Here is a 25943-nt window from a genome sequence, read left to right as displayed (position 1 = left end):
CCGGCTAAGAGTGACCTCCGCCCAAGTCTCGGCGCTTCAGTGTTTGTTTCATGACGACGTTTCGGGGACGGTGGCAACGGAGGCAGTGCGGAACGGCCGTTGGGCGTTCTCCTGCAGTCTTTCAACACTTGCCGCGACGGTGTCTCGTTCGGGAACGGCCTCTTCCACGGGATCTGAACTAAAGACGTTCAGAAACTACACTTGTCGACAGAGGCCAAAAGAAGACACGGACACTTTCAGGGAAGTTAAGCGATCTCCTGGGCCATGTGTGGCGCTTTCCGCCCCTGAGGTAACACAGCAGAACGGGGAAAGGCTAACCCAGTGAGAGCCTTGCCCTCCTGAAGAAGGTCAGACACGAAGCATGACGAATGGAAAACAGAAAGACAACATTTCGTACAAATGTGAGAGATAATTACACCGCGCAAGAGATGTCATCATTCTAAGCGCCTTGTTTTCTAACGAAATGCGTCTGAACTTTCCATAAATGAACAGTCATCAAATAAAAATAATTCAGTCGAATCCGTAAAATTGACATCGGGCGTGGCTATCGAACCGTCACCCTCGTATTCGCAGTGACGTGTCTCGCTTCCACAAACGAGAATCTGACGACCGAGTCACAATTACGGCATCAGTTGACTGCTCAATCGAGAATGCCAATGCCCGAAATTAGCTGATGTTGGTCGAATGCGGTAGACGAACTTTCACGCGGATAAAAGTAAGAGATGTCACAAGTGTAGCCAAACACACGGAGATCTTCGTGATTTATACGGGCCATAATGAGGAAGACAAGAAACGCACACAGAATTTTGATAGGGAAACCACTTACATGATAATATTAGGATTCGTGTCCAATGGCGGCGTTGAACCGTCGAGTTACTTGTATTTCAGCATCGAGTCTACACGTGAGCCTTTCGTTAATTATAAGTGATTTTTACGATCAGTTGAAACAGTTTATGGCACTCTGTAAAAATGATTTCTCCTTTACGCATTCAAATCCCTCAACATCTACGAACTGCTCTGTTCACTAAACCTCGTTGAAGCCCTGCTCGTTTGAGTCCTACTTACATAATCGTTTCGGGCTTCGATCTCCGCATCCGCTGGATGAACTGCAAATGTGAAAAGCCGACGTCGGCTGATCCATGTGGGAATTGAACCAAGATCTCAAACGAACGGACGGACGGACGGACGGAGTGGTGGTGAGAGCAAGCCCTTCCAGACTGGCGGTCTCAAGGACTGCGGGTCCTATGGCATGATGTTCACTGAAGGGCCCCATAAATCTCCGACGTCCAAACTTAGACGTCATGCAATGTGGCCAACGTTCCGCATCCAATTCTCCCTCTGAGTCCCACGCAAGCCAAGTCAGACGTATCATCTCCTGGTCGAATTACGCAGTGAAGGCCGCTCTTAGTTTAACGACGTGTTTGAACTCCATACGTGAAGGTGGAGGGAGAGTGGGGAAGGGTACAGAAGGAAACGGTAATGGCTCGACACTTTCCAGTAGTGGCCAAGTAAAATCGCGAAAGGAAGTGTCTGGCCACCCCCTCAACCCAATACACGTCCGTGTGACCGCTTTGTTGAACTGCTCGTGTTTTACGTTAATTTTACGACACTTTCAAAGGTTTTATTGAACGCGTGCTCCGCTCGGGTCATCGAAAGTCTTACGTGCCCATGGACTTTTTTACTGCAATGCCCAATTTCTCATAATTCCCCACCGTGGCGCCAGGCGCAGGCGTTCTTTACGCTTTAATGTAGGCAAATAAAACCTCACAGGCCCGTCCATGTCCGTCTGTCTGTCGTTCCTTTCATCACATTTTTACAAGAATAAGTTTGCCTTTCATAGGCCATCATTGGTTGAGTTACTCCCTTTGAAATGTCAGGGTACTCCAAAGATTAAACCTCTCCAGTCTTGTTTTAATTGAAACGGAACAGCTGTGGCCATAGATCGCTTTTGCTAAAAAGCCTCTTCGACTCTTATCGTCTTCGAGTCGTTCATCGCGAAATTTGTTGCAAAGACAGATCACAAACGCATCCACAGATTCTGCTTTCATTACACGATCGTCACGTAAAACCTACAGACGGGCGACATTTTGATGCGATGTTTACAGACGACAATTTATAGCAGAGAATTCTGACGGAAGAATCGCGTATTATAATTCCCGACAGCCTATCAAAGCAACTGATGGCAGTTCATAAATTCATTCAAAATTTAAGTTTGAGAGATGACGTCATTGGCCTCTCTGTTCCAGAGAAGTATCTTCGCGATCCTCTAGAGGGTTTATTGAAACAAACGAGGATCAGTTGCGAACTTCGGTGATTAAAGCTGGCACGTAATTAGATTTTGGTAATTCTGAACACAACTTTGAAAGAGACTACTTTTTGCACGATGTTGTCTAGAAAATTCCACCGCAATTCGGAAACACTTGTAAAGGAAAACATATTTTTTGCGTCAACCTTGGTGAGGTTCTCACGGCGGTGAAGAAGATGACCTTGTGGGCTGTGACGTCATGTAGGCTGGTAAGTGGGCGCCATCGTTTCGTAGGAACATACCGTCTCCATCTTCAGTGCTGAAGATGAAGACACACGTCGCAACCCACAAGAGGTGAATCGTCACCGTCTCACTTGGCTCAGCAAGAAATTAATTCGACTTCAGCACCATTACCTGCCACAGTCGGAGCAAAGACGTAGTAAACGACGCGCTGCTCACTCCGTGCATGAAGAAACGACCACCTCGAATATCAAGCGAGTTCTTTATCTTGTAGCTGCACAGCTTCAGTTAAATGGACCGAAGAAAGCCATTTCCACACGAGAGTAATTTACGAGCGAACGTAAAATAAATCGTGGAATGCCACAACACGAGAGAACTGACCTCTTTCTCTGACACAACAGCATCTTGGACCTAATTTGACCTCCGTATATGATCACAGAATGTACCTAAACTTCGTATTATCATACGCACCGAAATTTCTTATTCATTACCCGAATATCGCGTTTTTGGTATTGAGACAGACGACCCTGGGGTAATTAAAGTCATTTAAGACAGGCAGATGGGAGAGTTGGAAAATATATACAAAATGTGACCAGGTACGAGGCAACTATTGACCAGACGAGCTACTACCAGCTTCTGAGCAGCATTGCTCTGGAGGTGTCGCTGAGGAGCAGTAGACCTTGTGGCTCTTGAAAGTTTGTCGTTCATGTCACCCCACTGACCTCCCGAAACTTTGTTTTCTGAAGGAAGTTGATCACTACGTGACACTGGAGGCCCATTGCATGCTGCGCCATCACCAGCAGGAACGCCCCAGCTCGTATTACAATGGAAACTACGAAATGCTTTCGGAACATCACGGTCAGCCGGACCCCCGAATTTTCATCAAAGCAATGTTCTGCCCATCCCATTCTTTGTTCACTAAATCCAAAACTGTCTAGAAGTTTCCTGACGAAGGTCTGTTGTCTAACGAAACGAAGGCAAATGCCCGCTTCAACCTGAAACCCTACTTCAAATGAAGCGTAAGTTTACGACTGTTCACTACGACGGATAATTGGTTACAAAATACGAAAGTTTAGCTTTAAATTTGAATTGAACGTCAAACCTGAGTCCATGTATAGACAAACTGATATTATCATTACGATTTCTGGGAATTAAACATGGGGACATGCAATCCTTCACAAATCCATCACCTGTAAAATGTTCTATGCATTACAACATTAGGAAAGAAGATGCTAATTGGTTTGTTAACTCACCGTGTTATCTGTCGTTTGGAGCTTCATTCGACGGTCAAATCCTTCTTCTCTGCTTTTTATAACCACACAAATCAAAACACGAAACTTTGAACGACTTCGGTTTGTCACGTACACCCGCCATTTCATGCCGGTCATCATATAATTACTTCCTTTTTCTGTTCAAGCTATTAATTTTCAGTACACCACTATAAATACCCTTAAAAAACACGAGTTTCAGAAATACAAACACACAAAACACATTCACAACTTTAAAACTTGAGAGAACACAGCACATAAAAACTAGTACAGGGAGTGCACTCGCTTGGAATAACAGCGGCAATAAGGAAACAGCCACCAGAGGGAAGCACCTGTTCGGATAGCAGAGCAGCGTTACCCGAAACAAGGCAAAGTGACGTCAGACAGTTACAGTTCGAGTTTTACTTTGCAGACAATGCAGCTGAATGAACATGTTCCGAGCACTGACCAAGCTTGCTCAGTGTATTCTGAAGGTCACCTACCTATTCTACTGTCGGCCAGCTGTCTTGAAAGTGTTTCGAGTCTTTCTTCAGTCTTGCAACGCGAATGTTTTAAGCCACAGTTTGACTGTGATTTACACAAAGAAAACAACACAAAATTAGACGACCTTCGGTCTGTTAGTGGCTATGGCGCTGTGATTGAAACATGTTTTACACTTGAAAGGCCCTGTGTAAGATCCCCATACGTATTCATTATGTCTCTCTTGTGTCACAGGCTGTATATAAAAAAGTTATTACGTCACGGAACGTCGCGACTTAGTCGGTGACTGTCCTACGTCGCATTTTGGAAGTCCGATGATAGATTCTCGTATTAAAAGGCCGGCTATCATGGTCTTCCCCAGTTCCTCCACTCAAACTCTGGGAAGGAGGGCTCGCTTCCTTCCTCATCCTTAACATTTCGTCAATCAAAGACATTCTCCCGTCGACACTACGTAACTTCAGTACCTGCGGGAACGCCATTAAAAGAAATACGATGTTGCCAACTGCGCAGAATCCGAAAGCTCGGGTTCTCACGTGTTCAATCCTGACTGAGTCGCGGGGGGGGGGGGGGGGGGGGGGGCTTTGCTGACGTTTGCATTGGACACGCATCGCGTTGGCTAAGCCGCCGTTATTCGGTGAACTTCCAAAAGGAAAACGCAGGCTCTCAGTTGTTCTTACGTAGTTCCTGACAGGCACTTCGCAGTAGAAAAACCCTGAGATAACGAACTGAGACGTGGCATACAAAAGCCAATATTTTTTTAACTCTGTGGCTACATCGCATCGTTCATTTGTTTTATTCTGTCAGTAACGGAACTGTGTTCGGCTTCAGATGGACAGAGGTCTTGCGAAATTAAGATAAAGTCAACACAAGCTTCATCTTTGTCTCCTGTCGTCCCTTCATGCCGCCTGACTACGGAATGTGAAGGAAAGAAAGATTTCAATTACGTCATCTTCATGTTTGGGCTCATTAGGAGAATCTGAGAGGTTACAACAACTGAAAGCGACGTCCTTTCCGGAAGTTATCGAAAAGAAATGCCCCCCCCCCCCCCGCGCTTACACACGTCGTCTCTGCATGGTTTGTGAAAAATGGCAAATCAGTTTAAACAAACTTACCACGAGAAACAGTGGTTATACATCGTCCTACGCGTTCTCCGTAGGCATATCAACTGATCGTGTCCGCTGAAAACTTCAAAATGAAACACACAAGTCATGAATCAGCAAACAAAAGTACTTTTAATAAATACTTATATATAAATAAATAGTCACAACTTAATAAACGTGCATAAATTACAAATACCTGTTATTTACTAAAACAACATTTTATGAAGAACATCGCGAAAACTGGAGAATTTACAAGGACGAGGCCAGATCCCTGTGCGGCGTGACTTTGGTCGCTGCAGAGAGGCGCCGTGCACTAAGAGGGCGCCTTCTATCTGCATCTCGTGGCTCTCCCTTTCTCGGGCTCCATTACAAGGAGCGGAAGTTGATAAACAGTGGAGCGGAAGACAGAATGGCCCGCCAAACCATTATCACCCTTTGTCAAGACTGTCTCCATAATCACTTACAAACTAATCAACCAACCACCAACTCCTCAGAGCACAGTCCTTCTTAAGAAGCTACTAGTCGCTTAGCTGGTCAGAAATTTCCCACTATCACGACGTCAAAAGTGCATTACCGTATTCCCAGGAGCCTGCCACTGGACCCAGTCCTCAGGCAGACTAATCGAGACTGATCCGTTTTAATATTATCTTTCATATAAACATGGTCTCTTCCCTTCAGGTTGTGCGACGAAAATTTTGAATGTATTTACCACTTTGAGGACAGCTTTAAGTGTTCAGGATGCCCTGTCTCAATTAATTACTTACTTACAGGACATAACATTTTATATATAAAGGTAGAAGGTGAGTTGTGTCGCTGCAAATAACCAGCGTCCGCGCGGTCCCTTCGAGCCCTCGAGTCATCAGCAATTGCTCAGGGCTTCCGAATTCCTTCGACTTCCTCTTCGGCGGAGCAGAACGAGACAGAAGCCAGACGTCTCTGAGATACGGCGGTCGGATAATTTTCGCTCCAAAGCATTAGGAAGGAAGCGGTCGTGGCGTATTTTAAAGTGCTATCCCATCTGCCTGGAAGGACTCAGTAAAACCACTCCGAGCCGAGATTCTGAATACGAAGCAGTAACGTTGTCATCTGAATGAGAAATGCTCAAAAGACAACGTTAATTAACATTCGCCCGTTCTGCCCTCTCTTCGCTGAGACACGGCCCGGATGGGGCATTTTGCTGTCACGCAGGGCAGACAGACATTTTGGATTAATTTTTACACTCGAAGGAAGATTTCTAATGTTTGAAGTGTCTGGACGTTCATCGCGATTCCGCTGTGAAATTAAAACATCCACTCACAAACTGCGTCAGCCAAGTTTCGACGTAATTAAAATTACAAGACAAAAGACAGCTATTAAAAAAAGAGACAGAGAGAGAAGAAGAAGAAGAATAGGACGTTAGTAATTTTGAAAAATCAACGCACTCACGTTCCTGGCCACTTTGAGGACGCTGGTTGCACAAACAGCGGTAAACGCTAATTTGTAGCTAACGAAAGACCAGTGGCCGGTAACAGCGGTCACTGCAATGTTGACTTTAAAGCAAACACCGACTGACGCATCAATAACACTTCGCCTTACAGATCCCTGCAGGGAAGGACACGCAGTCCCGTGTCGGGTCTGAACGACTACGTTGAAGAAGAAGAAATCGCACCAGTCCTTACGTCTACGATCAGTTACACACGTTTAGGTTCTGCAGTAATCAAAGCTCCTCTCACGTTTCTCCGGTGATCCCAAGGGCCGTCTTCAGGACGATGTCAGTCGCTTCCGTAACAGCGCACCTGAAACAGAACGAGGTCCCGTTTAATAAGATTTGGGGTTTTCACGGCGGTCAGTCCGAAGGCGGCTATTCTGATGATGGAGGAACGAATCTCCTCCGAAACATCGGTATCTACCAGATTACGGAATGCCTTAATGAACTTTCGGGTTCCACGAACGGCCAGTAATTTCCTGGCTGACTGAGCGACTACCAGCTTCTCCGGCGACCAGGAGCGCTTCGTGTATTCAAAGGGCCCTCCGTTCTGCACGGACTCCGTAAGTTCAGTGTCCTGTCGTGTTCTTTAGACCCCGCTAATTAACAGCCACCGTTACGAAGCCACCTACTTGCGAATGCCCTCTGCAGCTGCGGATTTCGTAAGCTGGTCGGCAAACACACGCCCAGTCCTGTCGAATTCCTCGCGTGACAGAGGCTCCATTCTCTGACCTGATTTTCCACGGAACAGACTCTTTCCTCTTGAGAAGCTGACGGGAAATTCCCCGCTTTCTTGTGGAACCCGCCACTGGGCCACATCCCGAGCCAGTTCAATCCACTTCACACCGACATGTCAGATGTCTTCAATATTCATTTTAATATTACTCCGATCTCTCAAGAGTTTGCAGTGAAACAGTCCCTCAGACAACCAAGTCGAATTTTATATTTAAAAAAACACTTCTAGTAAAGGAAGTCTGAGAAACATAAAATATTAATTTCTTCCACGATTATTCTGCACGTGGGAAAATGATTTATGTATCAAGAGTAAGAAGCATTTGTGGGCTCTGTCCGCCATGAGCAACCATGAACGATTAGGCTGAAAATATCCACGCAACACGAAAGAGCGAGAACTAGGCTAAAACAGAAGTTAAGCTTCGCTGCGTCCACCGACGACGGCGCCGATTTTCTCGGGGTTCCACCACAGGCGGGGAATATCTTCACCAGGTCAGCGGCTGTCAGCTTGTCAAGGAGGACTCTGGTCCGTGCAGTTGGGTCGAAAAGCTTAAACTAGGGACAATCGAAACTCGACAAACTTCTTATTCCTGTCAATTCACTGCACCGCGAAAATCAAAACGCGGCCCGCGGCACGCATCATAGATATCGGAAGATGCAGAAACATTTTTAACCCTTTAAAACTCACTGGTAACTATACGTACCACCCATTTTAACATTGAATAGCTCTCCGTTTCGCCAACGTAGAGTACGAATGTGTTCGTATGATTCCCAGAATAAACAGCGATTATTTCCTCAAACGACGTTAGTCGGTTAATCTTTGTGACGGTGAAGTGCGGTGTTTTCTTCGCGGTACGGACTGGATTCTTAAATAACATTTCGACGAGCTGCAAGGGAAGTAAAGCGAAGTCCCTCAGCACCAGAACAAAATGACACTGGCCACTTCCACATTCCGAGGCCCATTCAGAGACCAAAGTTTACTGACGTCACAAGACAAGATCCTGGGCAAATGGCCCCAAGCAGTGCGCCAGGTGCCCCACTGACTGAGCCACCGACGCTCTTCCATTAAGTCCGTAAACTTCGCTGCAGTAATTCAACATGTGACGACGCGCTCTGAAAGGAGAACTTTCATAATTCAAAACTCCGTTTCTGTAGGGACTCGTTCTAGGCTTCTTTGAATATTTATGGTTCAATTATTTTTCTGTCGGCGCACTTAAAAAACAAGGCAGCGCACGCACAATGCGTCGGCTGGCTATTAAACAGCGCCCTATCATATACACACGTCATAAAACGTAAAACATAGAACCGTGAAATGGCAACGATGTGAAGGGAGGGGGTCGTGGCCTATTTCAAGTGTGGCTAGACTTAAGTCAGGTCGAGAATCGAAGCCAGGACTCCCAAAACCGAAGTGCAGGCAATGAAACAGAATGTGACAGAGGCTCGGTTAGTCAACAGATAAATCCCCCGCATTTCATAGAACCAAAAGATCATTAGCGCGCGCACGAGAGCCAGAAATTCGAAATTCGAGAAGCCACTGGAGACGAGCGAAGTCGTAAACTCGCTCTGAACATTGCGGTGTTTATAAACACGTGTTTCTGTTATTGCATGGGCTCCTGAATGTGAGCAAACGACGCTCGTAATCTTTGGCGGAAGCCTCGCCCACCCGAATTCGTAACAGAGACGAGCGCTCTTCGTTAGGGGCTCGTTAAATAAGAAATCAATACGGACAAAATTTTACACAGAAGGAAGTCGACGGGGCTGCGTCGTAACAGAACAAACTGCACGCGTACCGCAGAGAACTCGATGCGTCCCCGTCACGAGGGTCGCCTCGAACCTCGTGACCAGGACGCAGACATCACAGTCTTCGGTTCACTCCCGGGCGGCTTACCTCGGAAACATCTTCTCGCAGTCCATGTGGCCCCAGCCGAGCGTAACCGCACTGACGAGTCGCTCTAGGGCGCTCTCCACCGGGAACTCCCCCATCAGCATCCGCAGGCCCAGGCTTCAGACCAGAACAGAACAGAACAGAAAAGGTTAGCATGAGCCGAGCAATCTGGCAACCGGAACTACAAGTTGGAGATCGGATGCCCGTGAAATGGCTGTACGCCCGTTAACCAAGCGATACCACACACGTGCGTCTAGCGCAGGATAAGAATGCGTGTTCGTGGTCTGGAGAAATAAATTAATGAAAATCTGGAGATTTGAAAACCCCTTCTTTGCAACAGCGATCAGCAAACGAGACAAAATTCTGCATCCCGAATTATCCGTCCATCAGCGCAAAAAGCCGAAGCTGCGTCCCTTCTTCCTGCACCGGAGAAAACGTGCCAGGGCACAGAGAGCTGCTGTACCTCTGACCTTTGAACTAAACCTCCCTCTCGTGTCTGAGTAATTAACGGCGACACGGGCAGCGCATCTCATCTTACAGCGCTCTTTCAATGAGACAGACAGACAGACAGACAGACAGGAAAGCCACCAACAGCGTTCATTCGTGCTTCAAAGCCCCGAGGCGTCGGAGCGGTGCGCACCTGTTCATCTTGGCCAGGAAGCCGTACGGCCCGTTCAGACGCGCCGTCTTGTCCAGATTCCTGCAGTACAGCGTCCAGATGCAGTCCAGAGCGTTGCTGCCTTCCAGAGAAGAGATCGCGGGAGCCACGCTCCAACGGTACGCGCGCCCCAGGTTCACGACCGCTCGCAGTGACCCGGCCACGAACTCCATGAATTCCTGCAAGAGGCTCTTGTCACTGTCGTCTTCCTTGTTCTCCTTCCCGATCCTTGACGTCGGCTCCTGCGAAACAAATCAAGGAAATTGCTTTCGCATTACCGAGTTCAACGTTTTCGCAAGATCCCTCCACCAGCAGCAACTTACAGCAAGATGAATCCAATCCCCTCCCAGACACCACGACTTTCAGATCCGTTTTAATATTATCGTTCCGCCGGGTTACCTACCTGTAACTGCCTGACCTTCTCGGGCGGCATGAACAGCGCGTTCAGGGCAAGGACTTCCGGGTCTCTGAGCATCTCTTCGCTGGACAGCCTCTCTTCCTCCCACGCGATCTGCTGCACATTGCGTAGCAGCAGGAGGTCGAATGCCAGCAGCCCGAAGGACACCAAGCTGCTGCTGTTGTGGAGGACGGCCGGGTCAGTGACGTTCAGCGCGGATTCGTTGTAGTACATCTCCTTCAGCTGGTCCAGCAGGAAGCTGGAGTTGCCTTCGTTCAACGATCGGTTCAGAGCGACCAGAACCTTCATGAAGTCGCCGCTTAAACTGTCGCTGTCGGCGGCATGTTTCCCTGCCAGGTCCTCGTCGGTGGACAGCCAGTTGTACAGCTCCTGTAAGCGTCCCTGGAGGAAAGTCGCGAAAGGGTTCTCAGCCAAGTCGGGGTCCTCACCGTCGTACCTGTCCGGGTTCCTGGAGCTGTAAAACAGACCGTCGTCGTGGTCCAAGCTGGGAACACCGTCTCTGTCCACGCCGTCTTCTGTGATTTCGTGAAGACGTTCCGCGATCGAGGGTTTCGTCACGTGTAGGTTCGCCGATTGTTGCAAAGGCACGTAATCCCTGTCGTGCGGGTAATCGAAATTCTGAGGCATGAAGTGTTCGCCTTTCTCGTTTACGACGTCGCTTATATCAAAGTGCCTTACATCTTCAATCCCTTGGCCCAGAAATGCACTGACAATGTCGTCTTCAGATGTCAGAGGGCTGTTTTCCTCACTGGTGTGCAGGAGTTCGCCGGCATCGTGTTCAGATTCGCTGAACATCAGAGGCTCCGGAGCGGGTTGCCTTCCCGCGGCCACTTCTGTACCGCCGCTGTAGGGCAGTGCTGACAATGTCGTCGACTCATGTTCCGGGTACTTCTTCCGGCTGCTCGCAGCGGTCGGCGGCGGTTCTTTTTTCCGGGTGGCGGTTTCCCCCGCAGTCGGGTCGCCCGGAAGTAAAGTCGGTGTTTCCGTTATCGGCTGAGGATCCAGGGGCGATCCAGACGTCGAGGCGTCTTCATGGCGAATCGCGGGAGCGTCTGTCGCAACATCTTCTATCTCGCTTGTCGTTTGCGAATTGCGCACCTCTTCGACGTAAGCTTCTTCCCCTAAATCTTTATAAACCAATTCCGTGGTCGGCGCCACCTCTGCTTCGTCGTACTGTTTCCGTCCTTCCCCCTCGTTGTCTTCATTCGTTTTCTGGTTCGCTGCTCCGACCACTGTCTGTTGCTTCTCGGTCCTTGGTGCCGACGGCATCTTTTCGTCGTCGAAGTTGTCGCTCTTGGCCGCCACCGTCTTCCTGCTGTCTCCGCTTTCGACGTTTAGGCCGAGCCATAACGTGATTCCTATGAACGCGCAGACCGAAACAAGGGCCAGCATTCCCACCGATATCCACCACTTCATGTGGCCGCCGCTCTCTGGCTTCTCCTCAGCCACTTTGACGTGCCGCTGCATCCTGGCGAGCAATCGACAAACCTCACTCGGCGACTGAGTCTCACTGCGCGTTCTTCGGATGCAGTCAGTTCTTTTTGAGTTCCCTCTTCTCCGCCCCCCTTCTTCTGCTGTCTTCCACTTCCACACTTCACCTACACACGCCTCGGGCAGCGCAGAAATTCGGTTCCACTACACCGGTACACCAGGAAGGTCAGCGCACTCCTGTGAGAACAGGCGGGTTGCGTGCAAACAGGAGACATGTGCAAAGATGATGATAATGCACGCAAAATAACATAAAAAGGACCGGACTACATCTGACTCAGGACATAGGCTCTAGCAACTGTGACATCAGACATCGACTATGTCAGCCTGTCATCGAAAAGAATCCGCACGGCAGCGATGAAGACGTGGATGCTCGGGTTGCGGTAGATACCAGACGTTTCGGAGGGACATGATGTTTCTATCTTCAGGGCTCAAAATCTACCTGCGACTCCACACGATGTGAACAACCCAGATTCCCAGCATCGACTCATAAAATCAGTGACAACAGACAGGGAGCTCTGTGTCGTAAATGTGCGAGCAGAACACGAAAATAATTTCTAACGCAATAAAAATGAAACGAAGTAGCTTCTGGACGACTTCAATTTGACGGCCATATTTCGAATAAGTCATTGGATGTGAAAGGAAACGTTAGAGTTACCCAGTTCTTCGGCTCGAGTCAGGTTCCTCCCACCGAACACAACGGTTCGGTTGGGAGACTTACGTCGCTTTTGTAAGAACAAAAACAAGCCAACAAAGGAGCGGATTTGTCGCAGAACGAAGACTGCTCGCGGTAATGTATGGCATTAACTTGACAGTGGCTGCAAAGTCAAGAGACTCGGCTAATGCGGCTTCGTTCCTCACGAAAGGCATCCTCTATTATCCGGTATCCGGACCTGGAATTTAGGATAAATCTCGATTCTGTTCTGTGAGTTATGAATCGAGATTACGGTGACCAAGTCCTACTTTACTTCTGTCGCCAGGGGTAGCCAAACGTATCAACACGCGAAAAAGTTGATTAAACAGAAAATATCCGATTTGTAGCCAATAACAACTTTACGCATGCGCACTCATGGCACGCAAATTCGTTCCCTTCTTAATGTGGTTATTGTCCACAGCAAATTCTGATCGCCCTTCATTACGAAAACCTTTTTTTGCTGATACATAAAGAAAAATTAGAGAACTCGAGGTAAGACGCGGACTCCGCGCTGTGGTGCGAATTGAAGCTGCGTCAGCCAAAATGCTGATTGCTGACAGAAGCAGGTGCTCCGCGTTCCTCTCACGACTCGGGTCGGAAAACAGTTTGCGAGCAATTGAGTTCACAGGCCGTGCGAGGGGTTCACAAAGCTTACAATTGCTTAGAAGAAATAGTTCTCGTAGGCCCGCGTGCGACAAAAGTTATTTTACACTTTTATGGCAAATAAACTTTACAAATTGTTCGTAAGTCAGAAGTAAAATTTGGGGTTCTCGCGGCGATGAATACAAAGATGGCTGTGTTCTGGGTTGAAGCGCCGTGTAGTCTAGTACAGTGGTATTCAACCTAGGGTACGCGTACCCTCGGGGGTAAGTGAAATTTAAAAAGAAATATATTATTTTATGATAAACACTGAATAATCAGTAATGTAATTTATTTTAGATGTAGATTATATACTATGTATAACTTGAATTATACACCAAAAACTTTGGGGGTACAAAATTGAAGAGAAATTATATCTGGGGGTTGAATACCACTGGTCTAGTAAATGCAGACGTCCTTGCTGCCTCCATCGTCAGGGCGATGACTACACAACACAATATCCAAGAAGAGAGCCCTCTTCAAATTAGCCGCCGTCAGAACCTGACATCTCACAACGGGATCAGATGCTTCATTGACGCCACAAGTCGGTCCTTCGCCCCGGGTATCTCGGAACTCCATTCGAGAGTCTTTCTAAAGAATCTGCCGATACCTGAACTACGTAGATGGTCATGAAGTTTTTATGATCACAAGAGCCCGCCACTTTGTTTTCAGTTCCGTCTTAATGTTATCCTTCCATCTGTTCCTACGTCTCGCAAATCGTCTTTTCCCTTCCGTTTTGACATCGAAGTTCACGCAGACCACGACGACCTGCTTCGTTGCGACCACCAGGTGCAGTTAACGCGCATATGCTCTGTTACCCAGTTTCCATAATCATTTGTTAGGTCGTCTCTGACCTGGCGAAGGAAACCCGTTGCAAGGGCCTGATTCCGTTTGTCACACAGACGCGAGATCATGCAAATTGGACGAATTTCCGAGGCCTGACGGCAACCAAGAGCAGGGACGAGCAGATCAGCGCTGCGTCAGATTCCGGGCGTGAACGAACCGGAAGTGAATCCAAAGGCAAAACTGCTCTAACGACTTTCTGTCTCGTGAACACGAGAGTAGATCTTGTGGCACTCGTACCATTACAGAATTTGTCCATTCATAAACAATTTAACGACGTTTCTCCATGTATATAGGTTTATACCGTCGAAGCATTACAGAATGCACTTAGTACCACGCGCGATCTACTTCAAATTCAGCAACGACAACGCAGAAGTAAGAAATTCCGCTAGAATGCGGTAAGCAGTCTTAGGAACTGGCTTAAGTACGTGTACAGAACAACTAATGCAAAGGTTAAAATAAAAATTACAATTACGGGCAGATTAAATTCGGGGAAATTCTACCACGAAGCTCGGAGCCTCGGCGAAAGCATAACGACCAAAATACACGAAACTTGGTCTCTGGGCCGAACGCGCTTGGGTGCAACGGCCTCTCTGCCTTCGGTCGCTCGTTCCGCCGACTAACGGTCCAACGCGGACAGTTTCTGCTGTGCCACTTACCGTGACGCCGCTGTCTTCAGCTATTCTGTGTGTTTGTTTCTTTCTTAGTGTGTGCGTGTGTGTTACCTCTCGGACCTATTGTCTTCTTCTTGAGTAGCCCAGACAAAGCAAAATGCAACATGAGTCAAAATATTACGCAGCCGGCCCGTATCCTGGGTTCCTGTGGCCCGGGGGGGGGGGGGGGGTCAGCTGACCTTGTCTGCAGTTTTCAGAGTTACCAGCCCCACGTGGAGCAGCCCTTCTTGAGAAGCTGACGGTCGCTCGCTGATCAAAATTCCTCGTTAGTCTGACAGTCCGTCTAGACAAAAAAATTTTTTACACTGTTTCGACCTTAATCTGTCATCTTCAGGTGATTCTCTTTGAGTGCTCGAAACTAACAGATATGGCTGATAAATCATGTGCATGTTATAAAAACAGATAACATTAATATGTAAACAATTTAGCAGGCACACCTATTAGTTTCGAAACACCTGAAGATGACTAATTAAGGTTGAAGCATGCAGTGGATCTTAACAAACACTGAAACTGCGTTCCTTGGCGGACCAACAACGAACGGGATCCTCGCTTTTCACGAAACCCTAAGGTTTGATGCCAAATTCACAAGGTCTCCCCCACTGGACCTTGCTCTCAACTAGTTTAATCCCAGTCCACACACCCCCACACCATTTTTAATATTATCCCATCTACGTCTGTGTCTGGAAAGTTTTCTCTTTCATTTAGGTTCCCCCGATTAAAGATGCGCACGAGTGTCACGTCTCCCATGCTCTGGCCGCCCAATCCTCTTGGGTGCAGAATAAAAGAATTAGCCAGGTCCAGGTCTCGCTCCGCCTCAAGAACGCGACCTTGGATTCTCCCTTCCGCTCCGCCCCACACAGACGTCACGACGGTCATCAACATGTGAACGTCTGTTTGTGTTCATCCTTTGTTCACATTACTTGAGGTAATATTAACTGTAAATGCGACATTTTTGGAGCAGTTTAAAGAAACCTTTTGTATTTTTCTCACGTTCTCATTTCTGTTGTTGTTCCACATTTTACATCAACTGACGCGGGCAATCCTTCTGCGAGCTATTATTTCCTTTTCCTTCAGGCACTTCGCGTACCAGGTTTCGTGGCCACTACGTATTTATTTACGTCAAAGTTTTTATCAGTCACCCAGTGGCAAGGTAACGACCTTGGTTATGGTACAAGACGCTTAAAATGCACTGCTTGTTGCAGAGGTTTCGGATGCTTATGGTGGCAAGTACGAAGATTAGTATCTTCCGGGATAATGCCAATCACCCTGATGATGAAGACAGTAAGCGCCCCTGAAACGTCAGTAAACTTCTACGGGGCTGCACAGTGAAACTTCCCAGAAGATAGTAATCTTGAACACAGAGGATCCATTGTATGAAACTCGACAGCGCTGTCCAAATGTCGTCGAGGAAACAAGAGACGACGTGTGTCGTGGCAAGCTGTGGCACTATTCCTCCGGGCAGAGCGACATTTGAAACAGGAGGGAGATCCCCAGGTTAATTTACTCGCTCCAACTAAAACGTCCGTTCTTTGTCTGGTCCACAGCTAAGGAGCTGACAGATTCAGATGTCTGGACTTCTAGGAAGTATTTCATCTCTCTTCAAACCCAGTTCAGCAGGTCTGAATGAGACGTTCCACAAATGTCCCAACTGCAAAAACTCGTAATTCTGCAAACAATATGTGAATCTCACAAAGTTTTCACATTCATCTGATGGCCAAGAAACAAACTGAGACGTGGCACTAAGTTTTTCCAAGTTCCTGTGCGCTGCAGACTAAAATAATGAGCCACGTAGCGGAACTAGGATCCATGGCTCGGCTACTGTCAAGTTTCTGCATGGCGAAACCAGATAATGAGATTAAATTTCTGTGTTCCTAACAGGAAATGAATTACTGGCCCCATCTAGCGCAAAGACGAGGCGACGTATTGCTAGAAGCGCTGAATATCGAACTCTTAAGGCTGATTTGTGTTCAAACACAAAACTACTGAGTCCACCTTCAACACTGACACATAAGAACTTCGGCTTACACCATTAACAGGATGGAGAATATTACATAATGAAGAACTTCAACTTTCACTTGTCACCAAGCCGTTATTAAGCACGCGCGGGAACGATAAGAAATTCAGCACGAATTTTAGTCAGAAAACCCGAAGGGAGGAAACCACCCGGGAGATGCCGGCATTTTAAAGAAACAGCGTAAAGTATCTACGGGCGTTCCTAACCTCAAACAAAATTTTATCTCAGTTCTCAATAATGGTTCGTCACAGGAATAAAGGAAGGGGAAAATGATTCACACTTTGGTAAGCAGATCGCCAAGAGGTCACACGTCATTCGTCTTCAATCGAAATTACAAACCCAACCGACACTCCCAAATGCACACATTCTGACAAGTGTCCGGGTCCAACACACAGCAAACAACTTTTGAAAGCGTCTTATTTCCAGGTTCGAAAAAGAGACCTAGTCATCAGATCCATTATAAAGAAATGTGAAGCAGCTCGCAGGAGCGCGTCACGAGACGGACCAGTTTCCGAGGCCCCACGAAAAACAATCTCCTAACTCTGGTGGAGCACAGGTGCAGTTTCACTTACCTTCACTGGTCAGCATTTTCCGTGATTTTTCACATTTTCCTTGGGGTGAAGGACGACAAACTTCTTTATTCCTATAAGACATTTTCTTTTCTGGTTTTACTTCTCAAAAGCATAACAACCTTCATTAGACCCTTCTCCTACTGAATTCTCTCCCCACTTATCATCGTATCAGGTCTGTACCTGCAAAGTGCAAACACAGGTCAGATACTCGAAAAACACGAAGTTTCTTCACCATTTCTCAATTATTAAGCAGAGCACTGAAGCTGAAAAGATCACAAAATTTCCTTCCCTAACAAATTTACATTTCGGACAGGCTCCTCAATCAAACATTTTCTGCCATCGTCTGTTTTCTTGGTGTCCATAAAAACAGCTTGAACTCTCTCCCATCAACACGAGAATTAAATTATCTCACCCTCAGTTTTACGTTACATCACAAAAATGATTTGCCTGAAAACCAGGCATTTGCGCCTCAGACGCAGCGAGCACAGCGACGACATTTCTTCCAAGGTGAAGGATGTTTGGCGCGGCGTCGTCAATCGGGCGACAAGAGGATTCTCGTCAGAGGCCGCGCAATTATCGCAACACACACAAGTTCAATGAACCAGAATGGCTACAGGCTCGTAACCGCTTGCTCCAAATCTAATTTCACTGTACAACAAACAAAATCACTAGGGAGGTCCAACTGTAGATGGGAGAATAATATTAAAAAGGATCTGCAAGGAGGGGGTGTGAAGGTAACAGAAATTTACACCAGACGAGCAACTACTGGCTATTCAAGAACCCAGACACTTGGTGTTATTACCAACACAAAAATAGACCGAACAAAAACCAAGAAAAGTTTTCTGCGCAACAAACAGAGTATCGACGTTGTACCAATGCTCAGTCTCAACAAGTGTCGGAATTTATCATTCAGGCCGACGGCCTGACCTGTCCAATGACCACAGAGTTTCGACCAAACCACGAGACGACTAACTCGACAGGACGCTCGCTTTGAAGTGCCGACCAATAAGCCGTTCTCCTCTGCTTCCCTAGGAACAGATGACATATCTCGCGGCGATCGGAGCTGATCGCCCCAAACTACTTAGAGTATGTCACGGACTTTGCGGCAACTGACTACGAACGCCAAACGACTCCAAGGTGAGCGAGGCACGACAACTTGCGCTAACACATCAATACAAAATGAGTAAAACGCTAATAAAATGGAGCCACGGTCAATCACGCCATCAAAGAGACGGCTTCTAATTTTCATCTTTAGCAACGTCCAAATTTGTGCACAAGTTACCTGTTCCAATTTTAAAATAGTACAAAAGTGAGTGCGGTTGAAGTGAATTCATCCGGTTCTTTTGATGACAGCAATGAAAACAGAAGAACGTCTTGATCAGCTGAGCAAATATCAGCTGTCATGTAGATCTCTGTTCCGTGGTATTTTGCACATTATATTTTAATCTCCCATTGCAAGAACGACATTCATTTAACAATAAGAATCTGAGAATGCAGACACATTCAGATTCCACATTTCTCCGCGTTACTCGTGGTATCCGATATCCTCTGCTTGGCTTCAGAGTCCGAAATCTTACACTGACAAACGTAGTTCTTCCACTCTTGCGCAATTAGAAAACCCATAATCATGTAAATCCTGGCTACTGAAATTCTAAAAACTGCTACATAAAAAATCTGCACATGGAATCTGTGATCCTCACGTGCATAAACACAGTCAACGACTTCCAATGGCTCGCAAGCCGTCGCCCAGAACACTTTTGTTTATGTACAAAACTTGATAATGTTAGCCGATCGGTTCAGTTTCTCGGTAGAGCCATTCTAAAGCCTCGTGGTGGCCCATCTTCTTAAGGAGCGGACCCACAACCTCACGGCATCGGCCGTGATATTCATTCAAATGTTTGATCTGCAAATCAAAAAAATAATTCCGATCAGCAACCGGACTGTACGAAGATTTCCTGCAGCTGAATATATTGCGGTGCCTGGCGACCACTTGGTACAGACAGGAGCGCAAACCCCGATTCTTTAAAACATTCATAAAAAGGATAAAATTTTGTCAAATAACCGCAGTCAAAACTCTTGGTGGCAATTATGAATGCGCTGTGTTTTAAAACACCAAAATGTGTCGCTGCGTACTAGCCACGAGTCCTCATAAAATGGCGGCATCGCTTCGATACCTGCTCGGTACTAACGACTTGAACTGGTCGATGTTTCCAGATCACGTGGACCCACGGCTATTCTGCGTTAATATCGCTACGTTTACTGCGGCACTTACCTCGTTTTCGGTGAGGATTTCGGGCACCAACATTTTTGTCTGGATTGGAACCAACGATACTTTCTCAAAAGTAAGGAAAGTTCGGTTTTTGAACGTGTAAGGTGGCTTGGCTGCAACCACTCGCACAATGTCTTCTATGCGACAGCCAAATTTTCCGTCTTCGTAATACCCAGGTTCTGGATTTGAGACAAATTACGTTGTGTAACACTTACTACAATTTGCTGTCAAGATAAATAAGGATTAGTGACTCTCATTTTAAGAAGACGACAAACCCCTTTTTAAAACGCTGTATTCTTGTCGTTTCATGACATCACTGAAACCAAAGTCAAACCAAACGCCCAATTTCTTACCATCTGAAATGAACATTCCTTCCTGAAGACCAGGGTCATTTGGATAGACCTTCCATGAAACTCCCATAGGTCCCTCATGCACGTTCAGGTACATTCCAATGCCGTGACCAGTTCCATGCATGTAGTCTAGTCCTACATCCCACAGGAACTTCCTAGCCAAGGAGTCCAGACAGTTTCCCTGAAACAGCGCGCGCACATCACAACTCACTGATGCACGGAAACAAATCTGCTCTTCGCGTGCAAAGGAAGAGAAAAGTGTTACAGAACTTTGTTTGCAACCTGTAACATTCATTTAGAACAAAGAAGTGTAGCGCAGTAATTGTCAGACATTCTTGTTGCACAAGCAGACTCCGAAGTTTAAATTTACCAGATTGCACGTATATATGAAAAGATGGTGACCATGCACGGAGGGCTACTCGATGCACTGCGAGGGCACACCCCATTACAAATTAAAAACTTATGGGAACTCCATTTCCCTCTTGCCTTAAATCCACAGAAGACGTCTGCAATTTACCTTGGTCTTTGATGGGAAGAGAGTCGTAGCAAAGAAGCACTGTCCTTTAAAAACTCGTGTGAAGCACTCCTTCTCATACTGCGAAGGCGTTCCAAGATGGATGGTTCTCGTGATATCCGTGGTACCGTCCCTAAGACAAACAAGTCATCATTTCACTCTGTCTAATTAATCTCCTTCGTCACCTATAGGCTGTAGCGTAATTTTCCAATTACATTCAATTTTATGCAAGTTCCTTCAGCCTTGATGCACTGAATTGCATTCGTTGGTTAACACCACCTATGAATCAGACCAGGGACAGAGACTAGTGTCAGTAGAAAGGGGTGTCAACAGGCGTGACCTTGAGCTCATGCCCCGACCACAATGATTATGTCAGCGAGTTTCAAATAATCCAACAAAATTTAAAAAACGTAGTGTAGGTCCACCACACAAGCTTGACAGGTACTCCGAACCCTGTTACATGCAAAAGATGGTTTCTGAAACGCACTTTTAAATAGGACACGTTCGTGTAACATCGACTTACTTGTACTGACCACCAGAATCACACAGGTACACTTCGTGCGTCGTTATCTGTGCATCTGTCTCTGCGGACGGCGCATAGTGAACGATAGCAGCATGAGGTCCCACGGACGATATAGTCGCAAAACTCGGACCCACAAAGTCTTCTTGTTCCCTGGCAAAAGCACAAGACTGCTTCACTTCTCCTCAACCGTCTACACGATTCTGATTCTTGAGGTCGCTTATATTGGGTAAGAAATTTAACGAGACCTCTGACCTTAGGCGGTGGTCTTACACACACGTGACACAAAACTGGCACATTTAGAAAAACACATACCAACCTGGTATCAAGTGCGTCCTCCTAAGATGCACGTGGTTCTTGAAATCCAAGTGATGAACACTTACCTCCTGAACTGTTCGAGCTTCTCTGCGCCCGAGCACTCGGTAACAACGCCCTTCACAACCTCCTTCTCAAGCCACGCAAAGTAGCAGCAGACGGCCGCAGCGTCCCGAATGTGGGCATTGACCATACCTGCGCAGCATCAACATTAGTCAACACAACAACCAGACCCAGTCCGTTGTCAGGTGGACAGGAAGTTGCTGGGTCTGAATCTACTTCCTGTAAACGGTAGGATAATTACAATCGCGGAAAGGAACATCTAATGGGAGCGGAAACTTAAACAGTAAATTATTCATGAATAGTCTCCACTACAAAACACAATTCTCCACAGAATCGTTAGTCGATCTTCATCTTCTACTCTTTGCTGTCGCTAACATTATAATCAATAGCATTGGTCCCCAAAATTACTACTCAACAAATCCTTCCTTTTAGAAACAGCAAACATAAAAATCATCTTTCAGAATTTTTCTTTTGCGTGCTTGTCTCTCTCCTTACAGATACCTACTCTTCTGGCACAAAATTTCATAAATCACTTCTATTTCGAAAGGACAGAAGTCTGACTCACACCACGGCTAATCCACACGAACGCATCACACTGACTGCGGTCAGCAGCTTTTTGTGCGGTTCATTCCGGAAGCGCCGGCAATCTGCCGAACCAGTCAAACACTTAACGCTGTGGGAGACAAAATTCACGCCCTTTTGCTTCTTTCTTAGGACAAAGCTAACGTCAATGCCTCGTTTCACTGAATTGAAAAACACGCGCAGAATACGCCTTGTTACAACAAACCATCGAGCGTCATCTCGCGGAGTCTATGTAAAACAGATATTGATGAAATGCATGAAAATATAATTACAAAAGCAAAAAGTCAAAGCCAAATTTCAAAACCTCTTGTTTAAGGTTTCATTTTTTACCTTGGATTTCAACAGCGTTCTTTATAGCCTTCATGACAGCGATAGGCGTCACCTCTCCTACGCGGATCTTCTCTGGAACAACTGCTGAGAGAGTGTAGCTGGAGTCTGGACTGACCCAAATTTTTCCGTTTTGGCCTGTAATCTACAAAAGATCCTGGGTCGATAGTCAGACCGACTTTGCGATCGGGCAAAGTGGCCAGAACGCAAACCTGATGAGTCACTTCCTTCAAAGTGCCACAGTTTTACTTTCAAGAATTAAAATATTTAACGCTGTACGTCACAAAGTACGCAACATATCACGTCTTACCTGATCAGTAAGAAATGACTGTAGCTTCTCGTACGGACGAATAACAACTTGCAAGTTTTCTTCGTTGAAGTGGTTATAGACCGCCGGCGTGAGTTTTGCTTCATCGACAAAGAAGTGAACTTCGCTCATGGAGACAACCACGTAAGCAAAGAAGACCGGGTTGTACGCGATGTCTGAGCCCCTCAAATTGAGTAGCCCTGCAACATAAAATTGGCATTCTGCATCTCCACTGACCGTTGTTCTAATGATCTAAATAATGGGACACTGCAACTGTTTTAACAAATGAAGCACAAACTTTGCTGCAGATACAAGGACGAACGCACGCCCAAACATGAAATGGTTCACTCACAGGCAATTTCATCGAGGGCAGAGACCACCAGGAGCCTTGCTTCCTTTTCCTTCATTTCAGCTCGTACCTCATTCACTTTGGCGTTGCTTGTTTTGCCTGAAATCAAAGAGAAATAATTGCACCTCCTCAAATTAACAAGAGAAATTACGAGCGGCCCTTTCCAGAAATCGGACATCGGACTAAATACGTGACTTAACACTTTATTTATGAATGGAGGTTTCAGTCGCTCGGACTGCGCGGCGGAGAACAACAGGCTCAGTGAATAATGAATTTGAAAGTCTAAAGGCTTCTGATGTTGCAAAAAGCTTGAACGCTATTTTGGACATTGCCCATCGTCTTGGCCATCTATTAGAAAGAGCACACATCATTTTGGAGACCGAATCTGCCTCCATCATGGACACCAGACCGTGATTTTTGTGCGTTGTATGCATCCCACCATTTATGCTGACAAGATTCTCGGTCTCGCTTCTACGAGGGATACGTTCAGACAGACCACTGCCTCGCCTGGCATCCTTCCCAAAAAGTCCAGAGTTGATACAGCATCATGAAATAATATTAAAAATTATCTTCAAATAAATTCAAGAACTCGCACTGCTTACCCGAGTACTTGACAGACAGAGGCTGTATAATGTTGCATGGGGCAGGTGGCCTGTCCTCCCAGATGAGGTCGATGAGGTTCGGGGTAATGGGAACCAGGGCGAGACCCGCCACCTGCAGCTGCGTCTGGAGAGGTTTCCACGCGCTATACGACACGAGGTCTGGGTCCGCACCGACGCGAGATCCTGAAGGCAAGGCTTTGACCAGCCACGCCGCCTGTGTTGGGGTGCTAGAGACGCCTAAAGTGACAGAGTTTCAGAGCAACAGAACAGTCGGAGGTTAAAGAGGTTCGTGTGTGGCCCTGAAAATATTACTAACACTTATGGCAAGCTTTTTGAAAGTCTGACGTGTCCTAACTGAATAGTAACAGAAGCAAACAATTTATAATGACTGAAAAGGCCAGTTCAGGGACTGACAAGTCCGTACTTTCCAACTTCCCTATATTTATTAAATTCTCCCGCCAGTAAGGCGAAAGGACACTCAAATTCCATTCACATCCACACATTAATCTGACTGGTCTGTCGTCTGTACTCTTGAAACAATCTAAAGTTTGTTAATTCATTTTAACATTGATGACTCTGATTACAATAAATAAATAAAATTCCACTTCTGTTCTTACACTACCACTACACTCTCTTTAAATGTCCACAAAACAAGACATTCTTTAAAACAACTCTCACAGTAATTACGGTCTTTACGTCAAAAGACACTTTCAAACTCCGCACTGCCTCTTCATTAACCTCGTTAATAAAGTATTTCTGTTCACCTTCTTTCATAAGGGTCCAGTCCTTGTCCATTTCTTCAGAAGCCTGCAGGAAGTACCGCCCATCTGTCCACATACACGCCTCATTTTCTGTGACGACCGCAGTTCCAGCAGAACCAGTGAAGCCAGAGATGTAAGCTCTTCGCTGGTCACAGTTGGCCAAGTACTCATTCTGTGGGACACAACAATAAGCGGGCCACACACTGTTAGTACCGTGCGGGCACGTGTCAAACAGAACAGAGGTTCGCAAGAAATTCAATCTGGTGAAGATCCCGAGAGAAAACACTTTCTTTCCACAGACATACGGTACTGGAAAAGTGGGTATGAGAAATGTTCTGTGACTGACTGATATATTATCAACTTACTTTCAAGCCAATGTGTATATCATTACATTTTCCAGAAGGCATTCAAAATGTTTAACAAACCTTTAATCCCTGCATATAGTTTTTTAAAATCACTGTCACTGGAAGACTTGAACTCTTCTGGTTAAGAAATGTATAAATGCTACTAAATTACAAGAGGTTTTAAAAATAAACCAATGATGTAATTTGTTACTAATTCACATGACTTTCTAAGAAACAAAGAGACATAAATAAGCTGGCAAATAACAGCATTTCAGTCAAAGCTATCAATATAATGTGTCTATTTCACAGTGCACGAATTCCAATGACATTCACTCCCACTTTCTCATTCCAGTGTCACTGTGCAAGTTAGTTTCATGTACGACATTCATTGTAGAGAGACCACCCATCATACCAGCATACTCCAGCAGCACCAAGCACACAATCTGGAAATGAGTTAGTTACAACGCAAAACGTCATTGCTGCATGCTAGTAGCTGGGTTCCAAGTTATGCGGGACTCAACAAACAAGCAAATTAATATTTATAGTAGCTTAAAACTTGTTGGAGGTGGGCATTAATGGGAACAAAAAGCAAACAGCTAAGATAAGATAAAACAGTTTTAAATTTGTGTTTACATTTTTTGAGACAGCAGCATGAAGCCAATTAACAGTGTCATAAAATACTGTCTTGTAAACAATTCATTCTAGCAGATACTTTAGGAACCCCTGACAGAGCAACTAACAGGTAGACAGACTATGATGATCAGTCTTATCTTAAATGCCTTACACTTCTTATCAAATCAGTGATAATAAGCCTTATATTTTCCACTTATCAAACTTACCTGGTGGGCATCTTCTGATGGAATAATATATGCTTGTAGAGGCTCGCTCACACATATAACATTTTTCATGGCCGACCTCAGCTTCTGAAGTCTCTTACTCAAATTGCTTGCACGAGACATTCTATCAATTTGATGTTTACTAAACCTGTAGCAGAAAAAGAAGATACAGAAACTGCATAAATGTGTTCACTGACACCTCATAACACAAACTGTAATATTTTCTTCCTTGAATATTTACCCCTGCTTCTTGCGAACTAGATTTAATATTATGATTTAATAAAAATAACTATAACAAAACACCGACACATTCTTCTGCTTACGACTTGCTGAACTACTGCCCCCTCCACATGTACAATTCTCAGATTGGAAAAAAATATAATTGTGCT

At 45.9% G+C, this 25943-nt stretch overlaps 3 protein-coding genes across 5 annotated transcripts in view; all 3 read right to left on the bottom strand.

The window, feature by feature from the left end:
* The window catches only part of LOC110827774 (Kv channel-interacting protein 4), a 94324-nt gene extending 89644 nt beyond the window's left edge, over nucleotides 1–4680 (bottom strand). The window contains exon 1 of the mRNA XM_087359701.1: nucleotides 3739–4680. The gene's annotated coding sequence lies outside the window, so the exon portion shown is untranslated. The remainder of the gene's footprint in view (nucleotides 1–3738) is intronic.
* A 759-nt stretch (nucleotides 4681–5439) lies between these two features.
* Nucleotides 5440–18013, bottom strand: LOC110827777 (uncharacterized). Of its 3 annotated transcripts, none has more exons than XM_087359667.1 (5): nucleotides 17416–18013; nucleotides 10477–16495; nucleotides 10056–10315; nucleotides 9419–9532; nucleotides 5440–7108 (listed from the first exon to the last, which is right to left on the bottom strand). In XM_087359667.1, the coding sequence occupies exons 2-5, from the start codon at nucleotides 11956–11958 to the stop codon at nucleotides 7042–7044; spliced, it is 1923 nt and encodes a 640-aa protein (XP_087215793.1). In that variant the 5' UTR covers nucleotides 11959–16495; nucleotides 17416–18013; the 3' UTR covers nucleotides 5440–7041. The 3 variants fall into 3 exon arrangements, with proteins under 3 accessions (XP_087215793.1, XP_021915459.1, XP_021915458.1); XM_022059767.2 differs by having other exon boundaries at nucleotides 10477–12159; XM_022059766.2 differs by having other exon boundaries at nucleotides 10477–18013.
* An 825-nt stretch (nucleotides 18014–18838) lies between these two features.
* Nucleotides 18839–25917, bottom strand: ApepP (Aminopeptidase P). The gene is made up of 13 exons (XM_087359668.1): nucleotides 25796–25917; nucleotides 25558–25702; nucleotides 24378–24546; nucleotides 23614–23850; nucleotides 23015–23110; nucleotides 22666–22862; nucleotides 22359–22500; nucleotides 21452–21578; nucleotides 21072–21221; nucleotides 20552–20681; nucleotides 20038–20215; nucleotides 19688–19863; nucleotides 18839–19318 (listed from the first exon to the last, which is right to left on the bottom strand). Exons 2-13 carry the CDS (start codon nucleotides 25675–25677, stop codon nucleotides 19199–19201), a joined length of 1842 nt encoding a protein of 613 aa, XP_087215794.1. The 5' UTR covers nucleotides 25678–25702; nucleotides 25796–25917; the 3' UTR covers nucleotides 18839–19198.
* Nucleotides 25918–25943: the final 26 nt, after the last annotated feature.

Source organism: Zootermopsis nevadensis, unplaced genomic scaffold, assembly GCF_977971745.1.
Source record: "Zootermopsis nevadensis isolate Lab colony 2312 unplaced genomic scaffold, Znev_1.0 Znev_ptg000032l, whole genome shotgun sequence".
NCBI lineage: Eukaryota > Metazoa > Arthropoda > Insecta > Blattodea > Termopsidae > Zootermopsis > Zootermopsis nevadensis.
This window is presented reverse-complemented; position numbering and strand designations above follow the sequence as displayed.

Bases quoted from the DNA above. Each gene is read 5' to 3' on its own strand.
- LOC110827777 (XM_022059766.2), bottom strand. From the start codon at position 11,958: ATGCAGCGGCACGTCAAAGTGGCTGAGGAGAAGCCAGAGAGCGGCGGC. The intron at 9,533-10,055 runs GTGCGCACCGCT...TCTGGTCTGAAG, and splicing joins TTCCTGGCCAAGATGAACAG to CCTGGGCCTGCGGATGCTGA. The intron at 7,109-9,418 runs GTAAGCCGCCCG...GTTCTGTTTCAG, and splicing joins TGCGAGAAGATGTTTCCGAG to GTGCGCTGTTACGGAAGCGA.
- ApepP (XM_087359668.1), bottom strand. From the start codon at position 25,677: ATGTCTCGTGCAAGCAATTTGAGTAAGAGACTTCAGAAGCTGAGGTCG. The intron at 22,501-22,665 runs GTAAGACGTGAT...GATCTTTTGTAG, and splicing joins AGTCATTTCTTACTGATCAG to ATTACAGGCCAAAACGGAAA. The intron at 21,222-21,451 runs GTAAGTGTTCAT...TGCTTTTGCCAG, and splicing joins AAGCTCGAACAGTTCAGGAG to GGAACAAGAAGACTTTGTGG.